A 24,514-nucleotide genomic window follows, 5' to 3' on the forward strand; every position below is an offset into this window, starting at 1 on the left:
TCCCACTTGCAAATTCTCCAGTAACTTTTGCATCGTCACAATACACACAGGTAACACCAGTTTCTGTATTGTACATAAATATTTCCCCTGAACCCTCCCCCAGGTGACTGACGGTGGTGAACTCAGTGATGGCAATGCCAATGAATATGAAGGGAAGGGCAGTAGTCTGTCTCATTGGAGTCTGGCACATTTGTGATGTGAAAGCTACTTGTTGCCCAGGGCAAAGGTGTTTGATATCATTATGTACCCAGAGAGAGTGGGACAAAACATGTTCTCACGGGTAGAAAGTCCAGAACAAGAGGGGGTGGAACAAGCAACAGACACAAAATGCTGGGGGAACTCAGCAGGCCAGGCAGCATCTATGGAAAAGAGTACTAATGCTGAGTTCCTCCAGCAATTTGTGTGTGTTGCTCGGATTTCCAGCATCTGCAGATTTTCTCTTGTTTGTGACTGGAGGCAGAACAAAGGTGATTTTCACAACAGCTGATGTAAAAGATTTTGTTCCCTTTCTCCGAGTTCCCGATCCTTGCATTTAGACAGCTGGAGCTCAGCTCTGTCTGAGAGACCCATCGGTTCCCATTCCCTCATCAGCCGGAAGCTCCCCGGGGCCCGTGTACGGATGGTGGGGCTGAGAGAGAGGGAAGAGAGCAGGACTGTCCCGGGATTGCGGGTCACGGAGTCCGGAGTCACAGCAACTACCCGAAGTCGGTGTTGAAAACGCCGCCCGGTGAGACCCCCAACCCGGAGATCCCTTCTCACCTCAACCGATCATCCGGGGCCTTTTGTGCCCCGCGCGCTGGTGAGCTCGAGCTTGGTCGGTTTAACGAGAGGATGAAGACGGTGAGAGAGGGGGCGGACAGGATGTTTGTCCCGGTGGGGACAGGAGGGGCTCATCTGTGGAAATGTCTGAGCCCACGGTGGTGGCGATTCACCACATTGGGGGGCAAACACCGGCAGACTGTTGCCCTGCGAGCGGGGCCAATGGTCCGGGCAAAGTGACAATTATTTGTGTTTTGTTGAGACTGTACCGGGAATATGGTGTAAAATCCCGCTCCCCACACTAACACCCAGACCCTGGACTGACACCAATCTACTGTCTTGTTTATTATTTATTGTAATGCCTGCACTGTTTTGTGCACCTTATGCAGTCCTCAGTAGGTCTGGAGTCTCGTGTAATTTTGTGTGTTGTTTTTACGTAGTTCAGTGTAATTTTTGTATTGTTCATGTAGCACCATGGTCCTGAAAAACATTGTCTCGTTTTTACTGTGTATGGTACCAGCAGTTATGGTGGAAATGACAATATACAGTGCCTTGACTTGACTCTGATCCTCCGCACTGCCAAGTCTTACCATTAATGCTATATTCTGCCATCATCTTTGACCTAATACAATGAACCAGCTCACACTTATCTGGGTTGAACTCCATTTGCCTCTTCTCAGCCCAGTTTTGCATCCTATCAATATAGATAGATAGATAGATGGATAGATATACTTTATTAATCCCGAGGGAAATTGGGTTTCGTTACAGCCGCACCAACCAAGAATTGAGCGTAAATATAGCAATACAAAAAACCCCAACAATCGAACACCAAAATGCAAACTGTGCCAGATGGAAAATAAGTCCAGGACCAGTCTATTGGCTCAGGGTGTCTGACCCTCCACGGGAGGAGCTGCATGTTCGATGGCCACAGGCAGGAACGACCTCCCGTGCTGCCAAGTGTTGTATCACGGTGGAATGTGGCCAAAGTCCAACAGTAAAAAGTTCAATATCCAGTCTGCAAACACGTTCCTCGATCATAATATACCCCGGATTGCACTATCCGTTGTTAGCCAGATCAGTAAGCACCCAACTCCTTTGCGCTTACCGCTCTCAGTGCACTTCCGGTCAGCCGGAACGGTATTACCCACCGAACTCCCCTTCTCCAAAAGTCTCTGTTGTCTCGACCCGGTCCTTTTTCCTCGGCTTTGTGATCCCCCTCTGTGTGTTTTCCTCTGGATTTCAGCTGGGGTGTCCATCGCTCTGTTCGCTGAGCCGGACGGTGTTTGCTGGTCCGTGAAATATACAATGCGACCTTGCTTCTGTCCAGCGTGTCGGGATGTAACCATTTCCAGTGCTAAAGAAAACCCAAAGAAAACTCTCTCTACCAGCATGTTAGGTAGCGTGCAGCTTCGACGTGTTACCGTGAGAAAAAAAATACAAAAAATAACGGAAATTAAAAAGTAAGAAGAATAGATCGGATTGGCTGTACCAGGCTGCATGCACGACTGGTGCATGTGCAAGATATATCTTCAAGCCAGCACTTTAGATAAAATTTTAGTATCAAAATTGAGTAAAGAGATAGGTCTATACGAAGAGCATTTAGTAGGATTCATATTCTTTTTGAGAATGAGCAAAATGGAAGCTCCGTAAAAAGACTCTGGTTGTCTTCCTTCCTGTAAGGGTAGAACATAAATGTGGTATAAGCAAGGAGGAAAAAGCCTAATAAAATTCTCCAGAGAATCCACCGGGTCCTGGGGATTTCCCAGAATGCAATTCTCAAATAGCCTGAGCAATTTCATCCTGGGAAATAGGTTGATCCAATTGCCTACGATCATCTAACGAAAGATTAGGAATATTTAATTGATCTAAAAAATTATTCATTGCAATATTATCATTAACAGAGTCAGATCTATACAATTTAGAATAAAATTCTCTGAAAGTTCATTAATTTCAAGGTGGTCAGTTGTCATGTCCCCATTAATTTTATGTATTTCTTTAATTTGCCGCTTGGCTGAAAATGGCTTCAATTGATTAGCCAGTAGCTTACCAGTTTTATCTCCGTGAATATGAAGTTGACTTCTATCTTTTAAAAGTTGGCTTTCAATTGGATATGTTAAAAGAAGATCATATTTAGTTTTAGTTTCAATACGTCTCTTATATGTTTCAGGATCAGGTACAGAAGCATATTTATGGTCCAGTTGCTTTAACTGATTGGCTAATTCATTTCTTTCTTTGTTAGCTTTTCTAATGATGTTTGCAGTATAAGAAATAATTTGACACTGGATGTATGCTTTAAAAGTATCCCATATAATCAGGCTAGACGCCTCTTCCAACGTATTTTCTTCAAAAATAAAGAGTAATTTGATTCTCCATAATTTTTTTTAAAAATCCTCATCGGATAACAGAGTTGAATTAAATCGCCAAAATCTACTCATGGGGATAGTACCAGGAAGATTTAAAGATAGGATTACAGGAGAGTGGTCAGAGATAGCAATCTCTTTATATTCAATTGATCGAACTAATGGAATCATTTGACTATCAATAAAAATAAAGTCAATCCCGGTATAAGAATGATAGACATGAGAGAAAAAAGAATACTCCCTGTCCGTCAGATGCAGAAACTGCCAAGCATCAACTATACCACATTTAGTTAGAAAAGATTGGATAAACAAAGCTGATTTATTAAGTGTGGCTGGTTTAACAAATGAGCGATCAAATACTGGATCTAACCAGCAGTTAAAATCTCCTCCCATCACAAGGGAGTAGGTACACAAATCTGGCAAATATGAAAATAGACGTTCAAAAAATCCTGGATCATCTACGCTGGGGTCATAAACATGAGCAAAAACAATCAACTTACTGTCAAAACTCCCTGATACAATAACAAATCGACCATTAGGGTCCGAAACAACTTTATGCTGAATAAAGGAAACTGTAGTATCTACAAAAATCGAAACTCCACGTGATTTTGCGTTAAACGAAGAGTAGAATTGCATACCCTTCCACCCAGTAAAAAAAAACGTAAGGTATCACAGCTGCGTATGTGTGTTTCTTGTAAAAAAAAAATAATGGGTGCTTTCATTTTTTTAATATAAGCAAACACTTTATTCCTTTTGGTGGGGTGATTCACCCTTTCACATTCAAACTAAACAGGTTAATATTTCGAACCATTTTAAATACCAATCAACATGTAATTAAAAGATCTGGCCATAAGTTATTAAAACTAGAAAGCAAACCGTAAAGTAAGGTATTCAAACAAACAATCATATATTCAACCCAACACAGCTCCCAGAGAGAAATAGGCCCTACCCCCTCCCCTACCCAAAGCGAGAAAGCTGACCAATAGACAGTCAGTGAGCTAAGAACTAAGTACCGGCCCCAAAAAATCCGGCTGATAGAAAAAAAACTCCAGTCCTGCAAGGTCATTATGTCCCTACCAAGACACAACATAAAAAGCAAAATAACTCAGTATTCGAAAATATGAAAGGATCACTTTAAACAAATTCAAAGAAAGCTGTATTAAAATAAAGCCTCAAAAAGGGATAAAATAAAGTAGTATCAAAAAATATATAACAAAAGACAATATATGAACAGCCAAAACGTAACCTTATTTCAAATTCATATTAACAGAAGAAAAAAACTTGATCAAATAAGTATAACAGTTTTAGAATTCATCCTTCAGAAACTCCTTTGCATTTTCAACTGAATTTATTCTTTTTCGCAATCCGTTCTTCAAAACAATACTCAGACGTGCGGGGAACTGAAGAGATGGTTTATACCCTTTATCATAAAATTCCGACATAACTTCTTTATATTTCATGCGATCAGCCAAAACTTCAGGTGAATAGTCTTCCACAAATCTAACCTTGTAATTTTGGAAATCGATCATTCCTTGTCTCCGGGTATGGCGAATTAAAAGGTTCTTAATACGAAATTCATGAAAGGCTAGTCTGACCGATCTGGGTTTCACTGCCAAGGACAATGGCTTCAAAGCCAGAGAGCAAAAAGCTCCATTGAGCTTCGGCTCGGAAGTGAATAAAGCAGGAAAAAGCTGCTTCAGAAAGTTTGCAAAAAAACTTCGTAGGCTCAGCTCCTTCAATTGATTTTTCAAGACCCAGGATTCGCAAGTTACTTCTCCTATTTCTATTTTCGATCTGATGATCCTTCTCAGCATTTTATCATTGGATAAAGATAACTCTTTGCAGAGTTTAATTGTATCTTCAACGTCCTCAGCTTCACAGTATTCTCCTGAATTTGGTTCTCATGCTCAAATAAAGTTCACTGAATTGTATCCAATTTGCTGTTAAGCTGTTGAAACTCTTCACAGAATTCCTACTTTTGCCGTTTAAGGAAGTCACTGATTGAATCCAAAGTGACTGCGGATTCATCTTCTGTTTCTCTTTCTTTTGCAAACGCTTTGGTTCTTTTCCCAGCCACAGTAAAGCAGTATTGAAGTTTTATAATAAGGTTTCAAAAAAAAAAGACTGGTAGGAGACAATTAAGTAAACAGGGTAGGAGCAATCGAAAAGCGACCAACAGGGCTCTGACTGCTTCTTATATCTAACATCTGCTTCCTTCTTCCGCTTGACGAGTTGCCTCACGTGTTTCGTCAGCCACGGTTCCCTTTTCCTACCATTTTTTCCTTGCCTCAGTGGGACAAACCTATCCTGAACCCAGCACAAGTGGTCCCTAAACTTCCTCCACATTACTTCTGTGCTTTCACCTTTCAACACCTGTTTCCAATTTACTCTCGCTAGTTCCTGCCTCATCCATTCATAGTTAGCCCTTCTCCAGTTAAGCACTTTCCCATTTTGTCTGTTTTTATCCTTTTCCATAGCTATGCTGAGGCTAAGTGAGTTGTGGTCACTCTCACCAAAATGCTCCCCCACCAAGAGGTCTGCCACCTGACCAGGTTCATTACCCAGAACTAGATCCAGTATGGCCTCTCCTCTCGTCGAACGGTCCACATACTGTGTCAGGAATCCTTCTTGAACACCCCTGACAAATTCAGCCCCATCTATCCCCCTTGCAGTCAGGAGGTGCCAGTCAATATGAGGGAAGTTGAAATCACCCATAACTACAACCCTGTATTTCCTGCACCATTCTAAAATCTGCCTGCTTATCTGCTTCTTGATGTCCCGAGGGCTATTTGGGGGCCTATAGACCACTCCCGGCACAGTGATTGATCCCTTCCTATTTTTGACTTCCACCCACACCGACTCAGTGGACACTCCCTCTGCAGCATCCTCCCTTTCTACAGCCGTGATACTATCCCTGACCAGTAATGTTACTCCCTCCCCCTTTTCTACCTCCCATCCTATTCCTTTAAAACACCTAAACCCCGGTACCTGCATCAGCCAATCCTGCCCTTCCTCCAGCCAAGTTTCAGCAATGGCCACAACATCGTAGTTCCATGTACTGATCCATGCTCTAAGTTCATCCCCTTTATTCCTAATACTCCCAGCGTTGAAATAGACACACTTCAACCCCTCAAACTGGCTACATGTATGTTTTGTCCCCTGCCTGTCCTTCCTCACCAACTCAGAACACACAGCATCATGCCCTTCTCCTTCTACCCTCATCTCTGCACTCACATTCTGATTCCCACCCCCCTGACAAACTAGTTTAAACCCTCCCCAACAGCTCCAGCAAACCTGCCCACCAGGATATTGGTCCCTTTCCAGTTCAGGTGCAGCCCGTCCTTGTTGTACAGGTCAGACCTTCCCCAGAAGAGATCCCAATGATCCAGAAATCTGAACCCCTGCCCCCTGCACCAACTCTTCAGCCACACATTCAACTGCCATGACTTCCAATTCCTACCCTCTCTGTCTCGTGGCACAGGCAGCAATCCTGAGATTACCACCCTTGAGGTCCTGCTTTTTAACTTTTTCCCCTAACTCCCTATATTCCTTCTTCAGGACCTGATCCCTACTCCTATCTATGTCATTGGTCTCCACGTGGACCAGGACATCTGGCTGCTCACCCTCTCTCCTGAGAATACCGAGAACTCCATCCGAGATATTGTGGACTCTGGCACCAGGGAGGCAACAGACCATCCGGGATTCTCGATCTTTCCCACAGAACCACTTATCTGTCCCCTTTACTATCAAATCCCCTATCACTACTGCTCTTCTCTTTTCCCTCCTTCCTTTCTGAGCTGAGAGTTCAGTCTCGGTGCCAGACACACAACCACTACAACTTGTCCATGGCAGGTTGTCCCCACCAACAGTATCCAAAATGGTACGCTTATTGTTGATGGGAACGGCCACTAGGGGTGCTCTGCTCTTTCTGTCTATTCCCCTTCCCTCTCCTGACAGTCACCCAGTTACCTGTCTCCTGACTGTCTCCCTGCAACTCCAGTCTATTACTGCCTCCGCCCCCCGAATGGTCCGAAGTTCATCCAGCTCCAGCTCCCTAACTCGGATTGACAAGACCTGTAGCTGGATGCACCTCTTGCAGGTTTAACCATATAACCATATAACAATTACAGCACGGAAACAGGCACCATCTCGGCCCTTCTAGTCCATGCCGAACTCTTACTCTCACTTAGTCCCACCAACCTGCACTCAGCCCACAACCCTCCATTCCTTTCCTGTCCATATATCTATCCAATTTAACTTTAAACGACAACATCGAACTTGCCTCAACCACTTCTGCTGGAAGCTCGTTCCACACAGCTACCACTCTCTGAGTAAAGAAGTTCCCCTCATGTTACCCCTAAACTTTTACCCTTTAACTCTCATCTCATGTCCTCTTGTTTGAACCTCCCCCACTCTCAAGAAGCCTATCCATGACAACTCTATCCCCCTCATAATTTTAAATACCTCTATCAAGTCCCCCATCAACCTTCTACGCTCCAAAGAATAAAGACCTAACTTATGCAACCTTTCTCTGTAACTTAGGAGATGAAACCCAGGCAACATTTTAGTAAATCTCCTCTGTACTCTCTCAATGTTATTGACATCTTTCCTATAATTTGGTGACCAGAACTGTACACAATACTCCAAATTTGGCCTTACCAATGCCTCATACAGTTTCAACATTACATCCCAACTCCTGTACTAAATGCTCTGATTTATAAAGGTCAGCATACCAAAAGCTTTCTTCACCACCCTATCCACATGAGACTCCACCTTCAGGGAACTATGCACCATTATTCCCAGATCCTTCTGTTCTACAGCATTCTTCAATGCCCAACCATTTACCATGTATGTCCTATTTTGATTAGCCCCACCAAAATGTAGCACCTCACATTTATCAGCATTAAACTCCATCAGCCATCTTTCAGCCCACTCTTCTAAGTGGTCTAAATCTCTCTGCAAGCTTTGAAAACCTTCTTCATGATCCACAACTCCACCTATCTTAGTATCGTCTGCATACTTACTAATCCAATTTACCACCCCATCATCCAGATCATTAATATATATGACAAACAACATTGGACCCAGTACAGATCCCTGAGGTTTAGTCATCAGAGACAATTGTGCTGTCCCTCACTTCCCACATCCTACAATCGGAGCACTGGACTGCCCTATCTACTGCCTGCATTACCAGCTCCTAAGTTAATCAAAATAATTAAAGGAACATACCCAGCCTTACCTTACTGGGAGCAAGCTCATCCTCTGCCGCTGCTCGCCGAAACATCTCGAGCCAAAGCCTCAAAGCTCCACTCCTTCACTGGCCGCTCTCCACTCCAGTCCCATTAAAGGTGAATATGCAGCAGAGGAAACTGCTCCCATGCCCAGTGACCAGGGTGCAGACTGGGTGTGGTGAGCAGCAGCAATAATTGCAGAGTTCAGCACCGACAGTCACTCTCGAAATTGCATTCAGCAACGGTGATGGACAAATATCCAGCATGCAGCTTATTAAAACTTTCTCCTCAGTGTGAACCCAGTAGGGTGTCACAAGTGTAACATGCTGTAAGGTTTCACTGCGAATGGAATGGCCTCTCTGCAATGTATCACTGCTGAGGTAATGGTTTCTCTGTAGCAGTAATGTTTAGGTTATGACTAGAGATAACAGGGTTTTGGAGTGCAGGGCTATCCAATGAGAGAAATGTTGTTCTTTCTTGTGAGTCTGGAAGAGAGATTTTCACTGTATTTTGCTGGGGAGAGATGAGAAGACATGAATGGACAGAGTGGGCTCTTTTTCTTCTTCATTATTTTTTTTTACTCGCCCTATAGTCAAAGAAAGAACTACAAAGCCCAATCGTTTAATCGCATATTATGTATCGTTTGTTATTTTGGGGTACTGATTTGTAACAGGGGACACATCGTGCAGCATCCACCTAAATGATCTTTCTTAAATTTGGCCAGGCTGGGGGGCTATCACCCCCTATATTAAGCTGCTAGCTGAAACGAGAGTTACATAAGGTTAGATGACTGAGCGAATTGCTTCACACATTCCCAGCAGGTGAACGGCCTCTCCCCAGTGTGAACTCAATGATGGACATTTGGTGGCGATGGCTGAGAGAATCTCTTCCCAAAGTCCGAGCAGGTGATCAGCCTCTACCCAGTGTGAACTTGCTGGTGTCTCTGTAGGCTGGATGACCGACTGAATCTCTTCCCACACACTGAGCAGGTGAACGACCTCTCCCCTGTGTGAACACGCTGGTGTCTCTGAAGATGAGACAACCGAGTGAATCCCTTCCCACACACTGAGCAGGTGAATGGCCTCTCTCCAGTGTGAACTCGCTGGTGGCCCAGTAGTTGAGAGGACGAAGTGAATCCCTTTCCACACTCTGAGCAGGTGAATGGCCTCTCTCCAGTGTGAACTCGCTGATGTATCTTCAGTTGAGATAACTGAATGAATCCCTTCCCACAGACTGAGCAGGTGAATGGCCGCTCCCCACTGTGAACTCGCTGGTGTGTCATTAGGGGGGATGACCGAGTGAATCCCTTCCCACAGTCTGAGCAGGTGAATGGCTTCTCCCCAGTGTGAACTCGCTGATGTATCTTCAGTTGCGATGAGCAAGTGAATCCCTCCCCACAGTCCGAGCAGGTGAATGGCCTCTCCCCAGTGTGAACTCGCTGATGTACCTTCAGGTGGGATGAGCAAGTGAATCCCTTCCCACAGTCCAAGCAGGTGAATGGCCTCTCCCCAGTGTGAACTGACTGATGTGTCAGTAGGAAGGATGACCGAGTGAATCGCCTCCCACAGTCTGAGCAGGTGAATGGCCTCCCTCCAGTGTGAACTCGCTGATGTATCTTCAGTTGGGATGATCGAGTAAATCCCTTCCCACAGTCAGAGCAGGTGAACGGCCTCTCCCCAGTGTGAACTCGCTGATGTACCTTCAGTTTGGATGATTGAGAGAATCCCTTCCCACAGTCCGAGCAGATGAACGGCCTCTCCCCAGTGTGAACTCGCCGATGTACCTTCAGTTGAGATGACTGAGTGAATCCCTTCCCACAGTCCGAGCAGATGAACGGCTTCTCCCCAGTGTGAACTCGCCGATGTACCTTCAGTTGGGATGAGGAAGTGAATCCCTTCCCACAGTTTGAGCAGGTGAACGGTCTCTCCCCAGTGTGAACTAACTGATGTGACAGTAGGTTGGCTGACTGAGTGAATCCCTTCCCACACACTGAGCAAGTGAACGGCCTCTCTCCAGTGTGAACTTGCCGATGTACCTTCAGTTCAGATGACTGACTGAATCCCTTCCCGCAGTTTGAGCAGGTGAACAGCCTCTCCCCAGTGTGAACTTGCTGATGTACCTTCAGACTGGATGATCGAGTGAATCCCTTCCCACAGTTCGTGCAGATGAACGGCCGCTCGCCAGTGTGAACTCGCTGATGTTCCTTCAGTTGGGATGAGGAAGTGAATCCCTTCCCACAGTTTGAGCAGCTGAATGGCCTCTCCCCAGTGTGAACTCGCCGATGTACCTTGAGGTGGGATGAGGAAATGAATCCCTTCCCACAGTTTGAGCAGGTGAATGGCCTCTCCCCAGTGTGAACTGACTGATGTGTCAGTAGGGTGGATGACCGAGTGAATCCCTTCCCACACACTGAGCAAGTGAACAGCCTCTCCCCAGTGTGAACTCGCTGATGTACCTTCAGTTGGGATAATCGAGTGAATCCCTTCCCGCAGTCTGAGCAGGTGAACGGCCGGTCTCCAGTATGAACTCGCTGGTGAGCCATTAGGTCAGATGACCGAGTGAATCCTTCCCCACAAATTCAGCAGATGACCAGCCTCTGCCCAGTGTGAACTGACCGGTGTGTCCACAGGTGGGATGACCAACTGAATCCCTTCTCACACACAGAACAGGTGAATGGCCTTGTCCGGTGTGAACTTGCTGATGTACCTTCAGTTAAAATGACCGACTGAATCCATTCCCACTGTTTGCTCAGTGAATCGGTTCCCTCCACCCCCCACTGTGTAAAATGATGGGTGTGCCAGTCGGTCAGATGACCGAGTGAATCCCTCCTCACAGTCTGAGTAGGAAGGATGATCGAGTGAATCCCTTGCTCCTCTTCTTAAATTATCTGGACAGAGACAGCAAAACTGGCATGTTGTGTTCGAGATTCCAGTAGACAAATTCCTTGTCATGTTTAACCTGTAAAAATATTTACAAAATCCATCAATGGGTGTTGGACAATATCTCAGATGAGGTCACTTGAGTTGTCAACGTGTGATCTGGCATCACTCTGTTCAACTTCACTGTTACCCAAGTCAGAGAGAGAAATCATCTTCTAACTGGGCACAGTGCTGTTACCTGGAATGACCATCAAATTCTCTGATGCTCTTCCTGTCTCTATAAGAATTGGACCTCTCTGCCATCTCCGATCTGTGACCCAGCTCAGTTTGACTCTCTGCGCTGGTATTATTCCCTGTTCCCACTGAGCTGCATGGGTTCCTGTCCCCACAGTAACTGAGACACTCTCACACGAATAGCCGGCAGTGCATTCCACGCACCCACCACTCTCTGTGTAAAAAACTTACCCCTGACATCCCCTCGGTATCTATTTCCAAGCACCTTAAAACTATCTCCCCTCGTGTTAGCCATTTCAGCCCTGGGAAAAAACCTCTGGCTACCCACATGATCAATGCCCCTCATCATTTCATACACCTAAAAAAGGCTCTAAACATAAACAAGGAAATTATACATTGCTTTGAGAATTTGTTGGAAGTATACAAAATTATGAGGGTATAGATAGGGTAAATGCTAGCAGCTTTTTCCACTGAGGTTGGGTGGGATGACAACCAGATGTCATGGGTAAGTGGGGAAGGTGAAAATTTAACAGGAACATTTGGAAAAGCTCTTTACTGAAATGGTCGTGAGAGTGTGGAATGAGATGTCAGCGCAAGTAGTGAATATGAGCTCGGTTTCGCCATTTAGAAGAAGTTTGGATGGGTCCTGGATGGTGGGGGTATGGAGGGCGATGGTCCCAGTGCAGGTAGTTGCATTGGACAGCTTAAAGTTTTTTTCGGCATTGACTAGATGGGCCAAATAGTCTGTTTCCGTTTGAACTTCTCCATGTTTCTATGACAGAGAAGCTGGCTAAACTTGTTTGGAAGGGAAAAGGTAGGAGTGACAATGGAGCAGCAATGGCTGGAGTTTCTGGGAGCAATTCGGGAGCTGAGTGATAGATACATCCCAAAGAAGTGGAAGCATTGGAAAGGCAGGAGGACACAACTGTGGATGAAATGAGAAGACAAAGCCAACATAAAAGCCAAAGAGAGGGCAAACAAAAAAGCAAAAACTATTGGGAAGCTTTTAGAAACCACAGAAGACAACTAAAAAAAAGTTGGATCAGCTCGGGGGTGGAATTTTGATATTGTAGTCATTAATGAACCTTGGTAGCACCCAACATTCTGACGCATTTGGAGGAACAAAATATCCAAGGTTCCCTGTGCCAGTTACCTTTCAACTTTTATCTTGACAGGCATATACAAACTAGACACCCTCAAATTTTCACTTCTGAAGGCCTCCCACTTACCAAGTACTCCTTTGCCAGAAAACAGACTGTCCCAAACCACACTTGTCGGATCCTTTCTGATACCATCAAAATAGACCTTTCTCCAATTTAGAATCTCAACCCGTGGTGCACACCTCTCGTTTTCCGTAGTTACTTTGAATCTCATTGCATTATGATCACTAATTTCTGTCACCAGCCCTGGAACATTTCCTAACAGCTCATCGCACACTTCTACGTCAGGAATTCTACAAACTGATTAAGGGCACATTTGACAAACTCTACCCCCTTGAGTCCTTTTACAGTATGGGAGTCCCAGTCAATATATGGAAAGTTAAAATCACACTTTTGTTCCTTGTCATGGTCTGCAATCTCTCTACAAATTTGTTCCTCTAAATCCCTCAGACTGTTTGGTGCAACCAAGTCCCAATAATGGCTACAATATCATAATTCCCTGTCCAAGAGCTCATCTGGATTTCCTACGATGCTTCTTGCATTGTGATACACACAGCTCAGCACATTCATCGCACCATGCTCAACCATTTGATTGCTGACTCTGTCTGAGGTCTGAACAACATCTGACTGGTGTCAAGAAAACAAACTCTCTCTCATTGTCACAAAAACAAAGGAGCTGATTGTGGACGGCAGGAGGAATGGAGACAGGCTAATCCCTATTGACATCAATGGATCTGGGGTTAAGAAGGTGAACAGCTTTAAGTTCCTCAGCATAAACATCACCGAGGATCTCACATATAACCATATAACAATTACAGCATGGAAACAGGCCATCTCAGCCCTTCTAGTCCATGCTGAATGCTTACTCTCACCTAGTCCCACCAACCTGCATTCAGCCCATAACCCTCCATTCCTTTCCTGTCCATATAGCTATCCAATTTTACTTTAAATGACAATATCGAGCCTGCCTCTACCACTTCTGCTGGAAGCTCATTCCACACAACTACCACTCTCTGAGTAAAGAAGTTCTCCTCATGTTACCCCTAAACTTCTGCCCCCTAACACTCAACTCATGTCCTCTTGTTTGAATCTCACCTACTCTCAATGAAAAAAGCCTATACACGTCAACTCTATCTATCCCCCTCATAATTTTAAATTCCACTGTCAAGACCCCCTCAACCTTCTACGCTCCAAAAAAATAAAGACCCAACTTGTTCAACCTTTCTCTGTAACTGAGGTGCTGAAACCCAGGTAACATTCTAGTAAATCTCTGTCCTCTCTCTATTTTGTTGACATCTTTCCTATTATTCGGTGACCAGAACTGTACACAATACTCCAAATTTGGCCTTACCAATGCCTTGTACAATTTTAACATTACATCCCAGCTCCTATACTCAATGCTCTGATTTATGAAGGCCAGCATACCAAAAGCTTTCTTCACCACCCTATCCACATGAGATTCCACCTTCAGGGAATGATGCACCATTATTCCCAGATCCCTCTGTTCAACTGCATTCTTCAATGCCCTACCATTTACCATGTATGTCCTATTTTGATTAGTCCTACCAAAATGTAGCACCTCACACTTACCAGCATTAAACTCCATTTGCCATCTTTCATGTACATGGTCTGTACATACCGGCTGTGTTGTAAAAAGAGCACAGCAGCACCTCTTTCAACTCAGATAGTTGAAGAAGCTGGGGATGGGGCCCAAAATCCGAAGGTCTTTCTACAGGGACACAGAGAGTGGTGAATCTGTGGAATTCCCTGCCACAGGAAACAGTTGAGGCCAGTTCATTGGCTATATTTAAGAGGGAGTTAGATATGGCCCTTGTGGCTACGGGGGTCAGGGGGTATGGAGGGAAGGCTGGGGCGGTGTTCTGAGTTGGATGATCAGCCATGATCATAATAAATGGCGGTGCAGGCTCGAAGGGCCGAATGGCCTACTCCTGCACCTATTTTCTATGTTTCTATGTTTCTATGACACAATTGAGAGCATCCTGACTGGCTGCATCACTGCCTGGTATGGGAACTGTACTTCCCTTAATCGCAGGAACCTGCAGAGAGTGGTGCGGACAGCCAGCGCATCTGTAGATGTGAACTTCCCACTATTCAGGACATTTACAGAGACAGGTGTGTAAAAGGGGCCCAAAGGATATTGGAGACCCAATTCACCACAACCACAAACTGTTCCTGCTGCTACCATCCAGGAAACGGTACCACAGCAAAGGGACCAACAGGCTCCGGGACATCATCTTCTACCAGGCCATCAGACTGATTAATTCATGCTGATACAATTCAATTTCTATGTTATATTGACTGTCCTGTGTACAAACTATTTATTATAAATGACTATAAATTACACATTGCACATTTAGATGGAGATGTAAAGATTTCTACTCCTCATGTTTATGAAGGATGTATGCAATAAAGTCAATTCCATTCAATTCACCCTCTCCACTATCTGTTCTGTCATTCTGGCTCCCATTTCCCCTACAACTTATTTTAACCACACCACCCCTCCCCCCATCACTAGCACTAGCGAGCCTTACCACTGGATTATTAGTCCCCTCTTGTTCTGTTCCTCTAACTAACGAATCCCCTATCACTCCTTTGATTTTTCTCTGCCAGGTAATCTCAACAGTTTCTAAAGTGGTCCACCTGTTGTTGTGCGGGATGGACACAATAGTACTCTGCGATGGCTATTTAACCTCATTCCCCTTCCTGACTCTCACCCAGTTTCCTGTGTCCTGCACCTTGGGTGTAACTCACCTCTCTTCATGTCATATCTATCACCCCGTCCGACTCCTGGATGATCCGGAATTCATCCATTTCAAGTTCCAACTCCTTAAATTGCAGGGTTACAAGCTGCAGCTGGATGCACATCTTGTACGTCATGGCATCAGGGACACTGGAGGTCTTCCCACCTTCCCACCAATCTCCCCTCAAATTTGTAATGACCAGTGTGCACATAAAGCTTGTATTATGCAATTTTCCCACATGTGCACAGTGAATTTTATATAGAGAGGTATTCATTTTAACAGCTATCAAATCACTGTCTATAAGAACTTTGATCTCCTCTGGGTTTGTTTAAGTTCATCTGCACTCTCACACAACCTATGTTCCAGGCCTGTAACAGGTGATGATGGATTTTCTTGCCAGAGCTTTTGCACACGGTCCATGTGTCATTTGCTTGCTAAATGACGCTTAAAAGTCAGATTTCCAAATATCACTCCACTTCTTCCCACTTGCAAATTCTCCAGTAACTTTTGCGTCACCACAATACACACAGGTAACATCAGTTTCTGTATTGTACATAAATATTTCCCCTGAACCCTCCCCCAGGTGACTGACGGTGGTGAACTCAGTGATGGCAATGCCAATGAATATGAAGGGAAGGGCAGTAGTCTGTCTCATTGGAGTCTGGCACATTTGTGATGTGAAAGCTACTTGTTGCCCAGGGCAAAGGTGTTTGATATCATTATGTACCCAGAGAGAGTGGGACAAAACATGTTCTCATGGGTAGAAAGTCCAGAACAAGAGGGGGTGGAACAAGCAACAGACACAAAATGCTGGAGGAACTCAGCAGGCCAGGCAGCATCTATGGAAAAGAGTACTAATGCTGAGTTCCTCCAGCAATTTGTGTGTGTTGCTCGGATTTCCAGCATCTGCAGATTTTCTCTTGTTTGTGACTGGAGGCAGAACAAAGGTGATTTTCACAACAGCTGATGTAAAAGATTTTGTTCCCTTTCTCCGAGTTCCCGATCCTTGCATTTAGACAGCTGGAGCTCAGCTCTGTCTGAGAGACCCATCGGTTCCCATTCCCTCATCAGCCGGAAGCTCCCCGGGGCCCGTGTACGGATGGTGGGGCTGAGAGAGAGGGAAGAGAGCAGGACTGTCCCGGGATTGCGGGTCACGGAGTCCGGAGTCACAGCAACTACCCGAAGTCGGTGTTGAAAACGCCGCCCGGTGAGACCCCCAACCCGGAGACCCCTTCTCACCTCAACCGATCATCCGGGGCCTTTTGTGCCCCGCGCGCTGGTGAGCTCGAGCTTGGTCGGTTTAACGGCTGGGCTACTGATCACGTGACCAGCCCCTCCCCCACCGCTGTCAACAGAGGAGTCACGCGCTGCGCTATTCCCATTGGTGCGAAGCGATGTCAATCACTGATTCCAGCCAATAGCGGAGGTGGACCAGCCGAGAGGGCGTTACCCCCGCTGACACCGTCTCCCGAACTTTCCGTCACGGCGGGACAACCGTCAAAGTAAATGTCCGCTTTCTGATTTATTTCCATTTCCCTCCGAGGGAAGTTGGGGCGTTTGTGAAGCGTCTCCTGCGGCCGGAGTCTGATGTGTCGCTGAGAGGTAGGAGGAGACCGCTCGGCCCGTCGGTTTGATGCCGGTTCCCCGGGGAGGGAGAGGATGAAGACGGTGAGAGAGGGGGCGGACAGGATGTTTGTCCCGGTGGGGACAGGAGGGGCTCATCTGTGGAAATGTCTGAGCCCACGGTGGTGGCGATTCACCACATTGGGGGGCAAACACCGGCAGACTGTTGCCCTGCAAGCGGGGCCGATGGTCCGGGCAAAGTGACAATTATTTGTGTTTTGTTGAGACTGTACCGGGAATATGGTGTAAAATCCCGCTCCCCACACTAACACGGGTCACACAGACCAAAGAACAAACTGCCGGAGGAACTCAGTGGGTCGGGCAGCATCTGTGGAGGGAAATGGACCGTCAACATTTCGGGCCGAGACCCTCCCTCTGGACTGAGAGTGGACGGGAAATAGTCCGAGAAAAGAGGTGAGGGGTGGGGATGGGGCAAGAGCTGGGGAGTGAGAGGTGGATCCAGGTGAGGGGGAGGTGGGAAGGTGGAAATAGTGACGGGGGTGGGAGGTGAGTGGTTGGGGCAACACGGGGCTGCAGAAGATGGAAATTAATTCCATAGAGGATTAACAAAGAGGTTGGAGAGTATTTGTTATGGAGAGTGCAATGAAGATTCACCAGACTGATCCCTGGAGTGGTGGGGTCATCATATGAAGAAAGATCAAATGTGATAACCCTTTCATTTAGAGAATCGAGGACTGAGAGGTGAACACATTGAAATGCACAACATCATTACCGGCTGAACCAGGGATCCCAGTCTCTGAAAAAGGGGGTGGACTGTCCGGGACTGAGATGAGGGGAAATGTCTCCACTCCGAGGGTGGTGAATGTCTGTAAATCCCCACCACAGAGGCCGGTGAAGACTCGGTGATCGTCCTGACATAAAACAGCGGCCGGCAGATGTGTGGAGACCGAAGGGATCGAGGAAATGAGGATCGGGCAGAAACATGTGGCTGAGATGGGAGAGCAGCCGTCATCTTGTTGATGGTTAGAGGGGCTGAATGGCTAACTCCTGCTGTTTCTCACTTGATGTTTCAGTGTTCCTGTCCAGTGAGGCTGGAGGAATGTGAATAGAAATGAGTGTTTATAAACATGGACAGATTTAAATGAAAACTGCACATTTCCGTTTTGGGTCTGAATTGTGTGTTGGACCGGGATGGGAATCGAGCCCGTCACTCTGTGACCTGGGGGTGGAGGGTAAGGGACAGGGAAGATCTGGAGGGAAAAAGTAAAAATAGATCTGGTGTAAATATGGAATAATGTGGGAAATGTAGCGGATGGTTCGGGCAGCGTGTGAGGGGCGAGGAGCAGAGTCACCGGTTCAGGTGGGAGACCCTCCACCAGTCATGTGATCCCATTTCCTGTTCACGTTTTTCCACAGACCTGCATCATCTGTAGTTCACTGCTCTACGTGTACGTGTAGCTTCATCTTTTGCCTGTTCAGACAAGTCAGTGAGATCCGGATCTGTCACATCCTCTCATTGTGGGTGGGCAATGTTTTATTCTGCAATATTTTCAGCATGTTTCCATATTACCACATAACAATTACAGCATGGAAACAGGCCATCTCGACCCTTCTAGTCCGTGCCGAATGCTTACTCTCACCTCGTCCCAGGCCTCAGACCATAACCACTGGGCTGAGGCCTGGGACTAGGCCTCATTCCACTGTTTTTACCAGCTGAAGGGCAGCCAATGTTTCTGGCTGTATGACCCATTTATGTGAGAATTTAGCCTTTTGTATTTATCTGAGCTTTTCATAAGTTAAGTTATAGTTTAGTACAGTTTCGTTAAGCTTCACTCCAGAATTTCCAAAGCAATAACCCATTCGGTCAAATAGTTCCACACAATTAAAATAGTTTATTACATTTTTTAATTTTGTACTACTTATATAATTTAACTATTTAATATGTATGTTCTTATTTTAAATCACAATGGTTAAAATCTATTGTTATGAATTAGGTTCTATTGCTGCCGCAGAGACAACAAATTACATGACATCTGCCAATGCTATTAAACCTGATTCTGATAATTGGTCTGGGAGACCCACCACCGGTCACCTGATCCCAGTTACTGCAGATCGTAATGCGAGATTGAAGCCTTTTCTATTTATTTGCTTTCCTCAGAAATGACAACAGTTCAGTTTCCTTCTCTGGTTCCAGAGCAGAAGCTCAGTCTGTCTAATATTTCCACACAATTAAAATGGGGAATTTGCTTATTCTTATCACGTACTGAGCTACAGTGAAAATCTTGCCTGACGTACCATCCACACAGATCAATACATTACAACAGTACATTGAGCTGATATACGACAAAACAATAACTGTAACAAAGCATTATGGCTGCAGAGAAAGTGCAGTGCAGATAGACATATGAGGCAGGGTCACATCGAGTTACATTGTGAGTTTGAGTCCATTTTATTGGACTGGAGACCATTAATTTAGCTTATAACCACAGACAGGAAGCTGTCCATGAGCCTGGTGGTACGCACTTTAAGGATTTTGTATCTCTTCCCCGATGGGAGATTGGGTTTGCAGCAATAATGTCCAAAGTTGTGGGCATCTTTGAGTACACGGCCTGCTTTCCCGAGGCAGGGGAAGTGTAGGAAGAGTCCATAGAGGGGAGGCTTGTTTCTATGATGTTTCCAGATGAGACCAAAGTTCTCTGCAGTTCCTTGCAGTCATAGGCAGAGCTTTAGCCATGCAAAGGCGTGAAGTATCGACAAGAAGCTCAGAGACCTCGGCCTTCTCCCTGCCTTGTGTAGCTGGATCCTGGACTTCCTGTCAGATCTCCGGCAGGTGGTAAGAGTGGGCTCCCTCACCTCTGTCTCTCTGACCCTCAGCACACATGCCCCACAGGGTTGTCTCCTTGGCCCCCTCCTTTACTCTCTGTGCACCCATGACTGTGTCGCCACCCACAGCACCAATCTGTTCATTAAATTTGCTGATGACACTACATTGATTGGCCTCATCCCAAATAATAACTTTCAGTTGATCAAATGCTTCCTGACAAGTCTCGGTCCAAACAGACTTTTCACCCTTCTTCAGGAGAATAGTCAGAGGAAGAGCGATATCAGCAAAGTTCTTCCAGAACTTACAATAATATCCAACCATTCCCAGAAACCTTCCAAGAGCCTTCTTACCAGTCTGTCACAAAAACTGTGGGTCAACTGTCTAAGAAAAATAACAAGATGGTTTGAATGGCAAAAATAGATTGAGGTGCTTTTATTTACAAAGATAGTGGAAAAACAAAACATTGGATGTCCACATCAAAACAAGAAATTTAAAAAAAAAACTATATATATATATATACACACAGCTTGCAATTGTCACCTGTCCGGTTAACAGCCACCCTCAGACAAAACAAAAAAAGAACCCAAAGCCTTGGTAACCCAAGGCTTACAACAGCTAAGCCAATCCCCCTAGACTAACCAAAAGCTAATTAACTCAATTATCTTCCATTTCACACAATCTGAAACTCTACCACCAGTTCTCACAATAAACACATATACTTCATCACAGGATTCACCATTTCCCGGTTAAATAACTTAAATAAACCCCAAAACTTTACCACAAGATGAGTAATTAGGTAACATAACCCTTGTCCCAGGTAAAGATGGTACCCTCCACCATCGGCACACCTGTGCAGGTTGCTGCTGCCTCTATATAAGACAGCTCTATGCAGCAGCTCTGTTTCAGACCCACTGACTGTGGAGGAGAGAGACGTCAGATTATCATGACACTTCAGCAAAACACTTACTGGAAAGATGAATATGAATAAATTGACCTGAGATAATAAAACTGTGACATAGTGTGTTTCTTTTTTTCATACCTGTTACAGCTGGGGATGAGTGTAAAATTGTGACTGTTGATTTATTGTGATGCTTGCACTCACCACAATAACAGAGGGAATAACGTGTGTGGATGACCCTTTGAGTGTTTTACCGAGTGTGCCATGAGACATCTGTAATCAGTGACGGGCCTTCGTCACACAGTCGGAATAGGAACTTCAGAAATGGCCTGGATTTTGCCTGCACAGGAGCCAACTTGCCTTGACCTACAACACAGCCAAGACAGATCACAGTGGCATGGCCAAATTCACTCTTAGCTCAGTCAGCTGTAAGGTTGGCCCTGGAAAGCCTGTCAAACAGCTCTTCTACTACAGAGATATGCTCTTCCCAAGTGTCACTCCCTGTGACTAAGTCATCAATATAGGCATCTGTGTGTCCTAACCCTTGAATTACAGAATCAATCATTCTCTGGAATGTTCCTGGAGCATATTTCATTCCAAATGGCGAAACATTGTATTCATACAACCCAGAAGGTGTCACAAATGCAGAAATTTCTCTACCTCAGTCCGTCAATGGAACACACCAATACACTTTCACAGATCAATCTTTGTAAGAAATTGCCTTTTCCAACCCTATTGATGCAATCATCCACCCTAGGGATAGGATAGGCATCTGTTTTTGTTACTGCATTTACCTTCCTATAATCAGTGCAAAATCTAACACTACCATCAGGTTTGGGCACAATAACGCAGGGTGAGCTCCAATCTGATGTTGAAGGCCTAATAATACTATTTTCCAGCATATATTCAATTTCTTGCTCAGCCAATTTACACTTTTCTACGTTCATGTGATATGGGTGTTGTTTAATCAGTTTGGCTTGACCAATATCTACGTCATGTACTGCGACCGTGGTTTGCTTGGGAACATTGGGAAATAAATCTTTAAACCTCAGAATTAATTCCTTCAGCTGTTGTTGTTGCTTTGGCTGCAGATGAGCCAACTTGTTGTCAATGTTTTCGAGAACAACGGAGTTCATTAGCCTAACTGGGACCATGTTTGGCTTGTGAAAAGTCTCAGACGAGTCAATTGTTTCATTCTCAGGGTTGCCAGATTGATATGTTTGACAACACTCACCAATGGTGCCTGCTTGTCTGAATAAGGCTTTATCATATTGATGTGTACTACCTGTGTTAGTTTACGTCAGTCGTGTGTTTTAATACCATAATTCACATCATTAATTTGAGAGACTATTTCATACAGTCCGTTGAATTTCGCCTGAAGTGGATTCGTCAACATTGGAGATAAGGCAAGCACATTATCCCCCACCATATATTTTCTTTTGTTTTGGTCTGCTTATCAAACCAACACTTCATTTTGTTTTGAGAAATCTTTACGTTTTGTCTCGCTAGACGACAGGCTTGGTGTAGTTTATTTCTGAACTTCAAAACATAGTCTAACAAGTTAACATGTCCATCCCCATCAATCCACTGTTCCTTTAACAAGGTCAAAGGTCCCCTCACTCAAATGGACTAAAGCCCAGTGACTCCTGTACCAACTCTTTTAAGCCTGATTTATACTTGTGCGTCAAGTGTACGCCATCGGCACTACGTACCCTACGCCATACCCACGCTGTACCTTACGCCGTAGGGTGACGTGCAGCTCCTCTAAAAAGTAACTCACGCGTCACGGCGACGCAGAGCGCAACAACTGTGATTGGTCCGCTTGGTAGCATCGCATTTCTGGTTGCTTTTCTCTGCCATGTCTGTACACTGATGCAAAATAAATGGTTGGAGACAATGAACCGAATCGTCAAGTCTACCTGCCAACATCCGAAAATCTTTGAAATGCATTTCCTTGTCCATGTCTCTCATGAAAAAGTTCAACAGTGTCAGAGAAACCCCACCGCCAACTTGCATTTTGGTGGTGAAGTGCAAAGCGATGCAGACACAACTACGCATGCTCGCTACGGCGTAGGGCTACGCAAAAATAAAATGGGGTAGGATACGGCGTATCCCAACGCATCAACCTTTACTGCGAACAAAAGCAAATGTATTCCTTCACCCCAGTCTTTTCCATTTTCAACACAGTATGTCTTAATCATTGTTTTGACAGTAGAATTAAATCTTTCCAAAGCCCCTTGTGATTCCGGATGGTACGCAGACGACGTAATTTGTTTAGGTCCCAGTTCATAAACTACCTGCTGGAATAATCCAGATGTAAAATTACTTCCTTGATCAGACTGGATTTCTTTAGGCAAACCAAATAAAGTAAAAAAAAAACTTAAGAGCCTTCGTCACAGTTTTAGCTTTAATATTTCTGAGAGGTATTGCCTCTGGGAATGTGGATGCGGTATACATAATAGTTAGCAAATACTGATGGACAGCTTTAGTCTTTGGCAATGGGACAACACAATCCATTATAACTTTGGAACAGGGTTCTCCGAATGCAGGTATAGGCCGGAGTGGGGCCACTGGGGTAACCTGATTAGGTTTACCCACAACTTGACAAGTGTGACAAGTTCTGCAAAAGGTCACAACACCTTTCCTCAAATTAGGCCAGTAAAATTCCTTTATAATCCTGTTTACAGTTTTATTCACTCCATAATGGCCATCTAAGGGCATAGTGTGGGCCAAAGTTAAAATTTCAGTCCTATAAACTTTAGGAACTACAACTTGGTGAATAATTGTCCATTCCTCACTCGCAGGCATAGCAGGTGGCCTCCACTTCCTCATTAACACTCCATCCTTGAGATAATACCCTACTGACATTTTTTTAATCTCATCATCTGAGAGAGATGTTTCTTATAAAGCTTCAATCTCAGGGTCCCAGTTCTGTTCTGCTATAAACTCCTTCCTAGACAGGGATAAATCTTTCTCATCAGACTTACTACCTGAATCCTGTTGAAACAATGAAGGCAGAAAAGTCCCTGACAAGTCATCATAACCTGAATCCCAATTTTGGCTACCTTGGGTATCAGAATCGTGCTGCACAGAACCGTCTGCATTAGCAGACTTTTTCACCATACTTCGAGTTACTGTGCAGGAAGTATAAATGTTAAAATCCATCTGTGGGTCGTCAGTGGTTGGCTTAGTTGTCAACTGCACTGCAGGAACAACATTACCATCTACCAGGTCATTCCCTGACAGCAAAGTAACATCTTCCACCTGTAAACTGGAGCATAATCCAATTTTAACAGGTCCCGAAACCAACCCTGACTGTAAAGTTACCCTGTGCAATGGCACAGAAACCATGCCACCCCCAATGCCTTTAATAAGATTTACCTCATCACCACCAAACTTTAGAAGGCTGTCTAACATAAGTGACTGAGAAGCCCCAGTTTCTCGAAGAATTTTCACTGGTACCGGTGTTGACCCTTCCATTACTAATACAAACCCATCTGACATAAAATGATCGAATCTCTTCTTAACTCGGTCAGACCTCTCAGTCCTTAAATGAGCCGCAACAAAATGTTCAGAACCCTGTGGGTTTATAGGTGCTTCAACATACTGATCACAGGCATTTGGGACTGCCTCCTTTTCCTTTTTCTTCTTCAGGACAGAACAATTAGCCATCATATGACCAGCTTTCTGACAATAGTAACAAGAGAGACCAGAATATTTCTCCTTCAACTGCTTCCCTTCATTCTTACCTTATTACTAATCCCAGCTTTAATTTCTGGTTTACCCTGGTTATCCCTGCTACTCTTTTGGAAGCTCTTATTCG

General features: G+C 44.9%; 3 protein-coding genes across 3 annotated transcripts in view; 1 reads left to right on the plus strand and 2 right to left on the minus strand.

Moving 5' to 3' along the window:
- LOC140208268 (NACHT, LRR and PYD domains-containing protein 3-like) overlaps positions 1-24,514 on the minus strand; it is a 552,847-nt gene that overhangs the window by 436,409 nt on the left and 91,924 nt on the right. The gene's annotated exons all lie outside the window — the stretch shown is intronic.
- Positions 1-24,514, plus strand: part of LOC140208264 (uncharacterized) — a 351,814-nt gene that overhangs the window by 304,552 nt on the left and 22,748 nt on the right. The gene's annotated exons all lie outside the window — the stretch shown is intronic.
- LOC140208311 (uncharacterized) overlaps positions 5,407-24,514 on the minus strand; it is a 30,669-nt gene continuing 11,561 nt past the window's right edge. Inside the window, exon 3 of the mRNA XM_072276899.1 lies at positions 5,407-10,776. Coding sequence (XP_072133000.1) covers positions 9,267-10,776 — 1,510 coding nt within the window. The 3' untranslated portion in view covers positions 5,407-9,266. The remainder of the gene's footprint in view (positions 10,777-24,514) is intronic.

The sequence above is a fragment of the Mobula birostris genome, chromosome 13 (genome assembly GCF_030028105.1).
Source record: "Mobula birostris isolate sMobBir1 chromosome 13, sMobBir1.hap1, whole genome shotgun sequence".
NCBI classification, from domain to species: Eukaryota; Metazoa; Chordata; class Chondrichthyes; order Myliobatiformes; family Myliobatidae; genus Mobula; species Mobula birostris.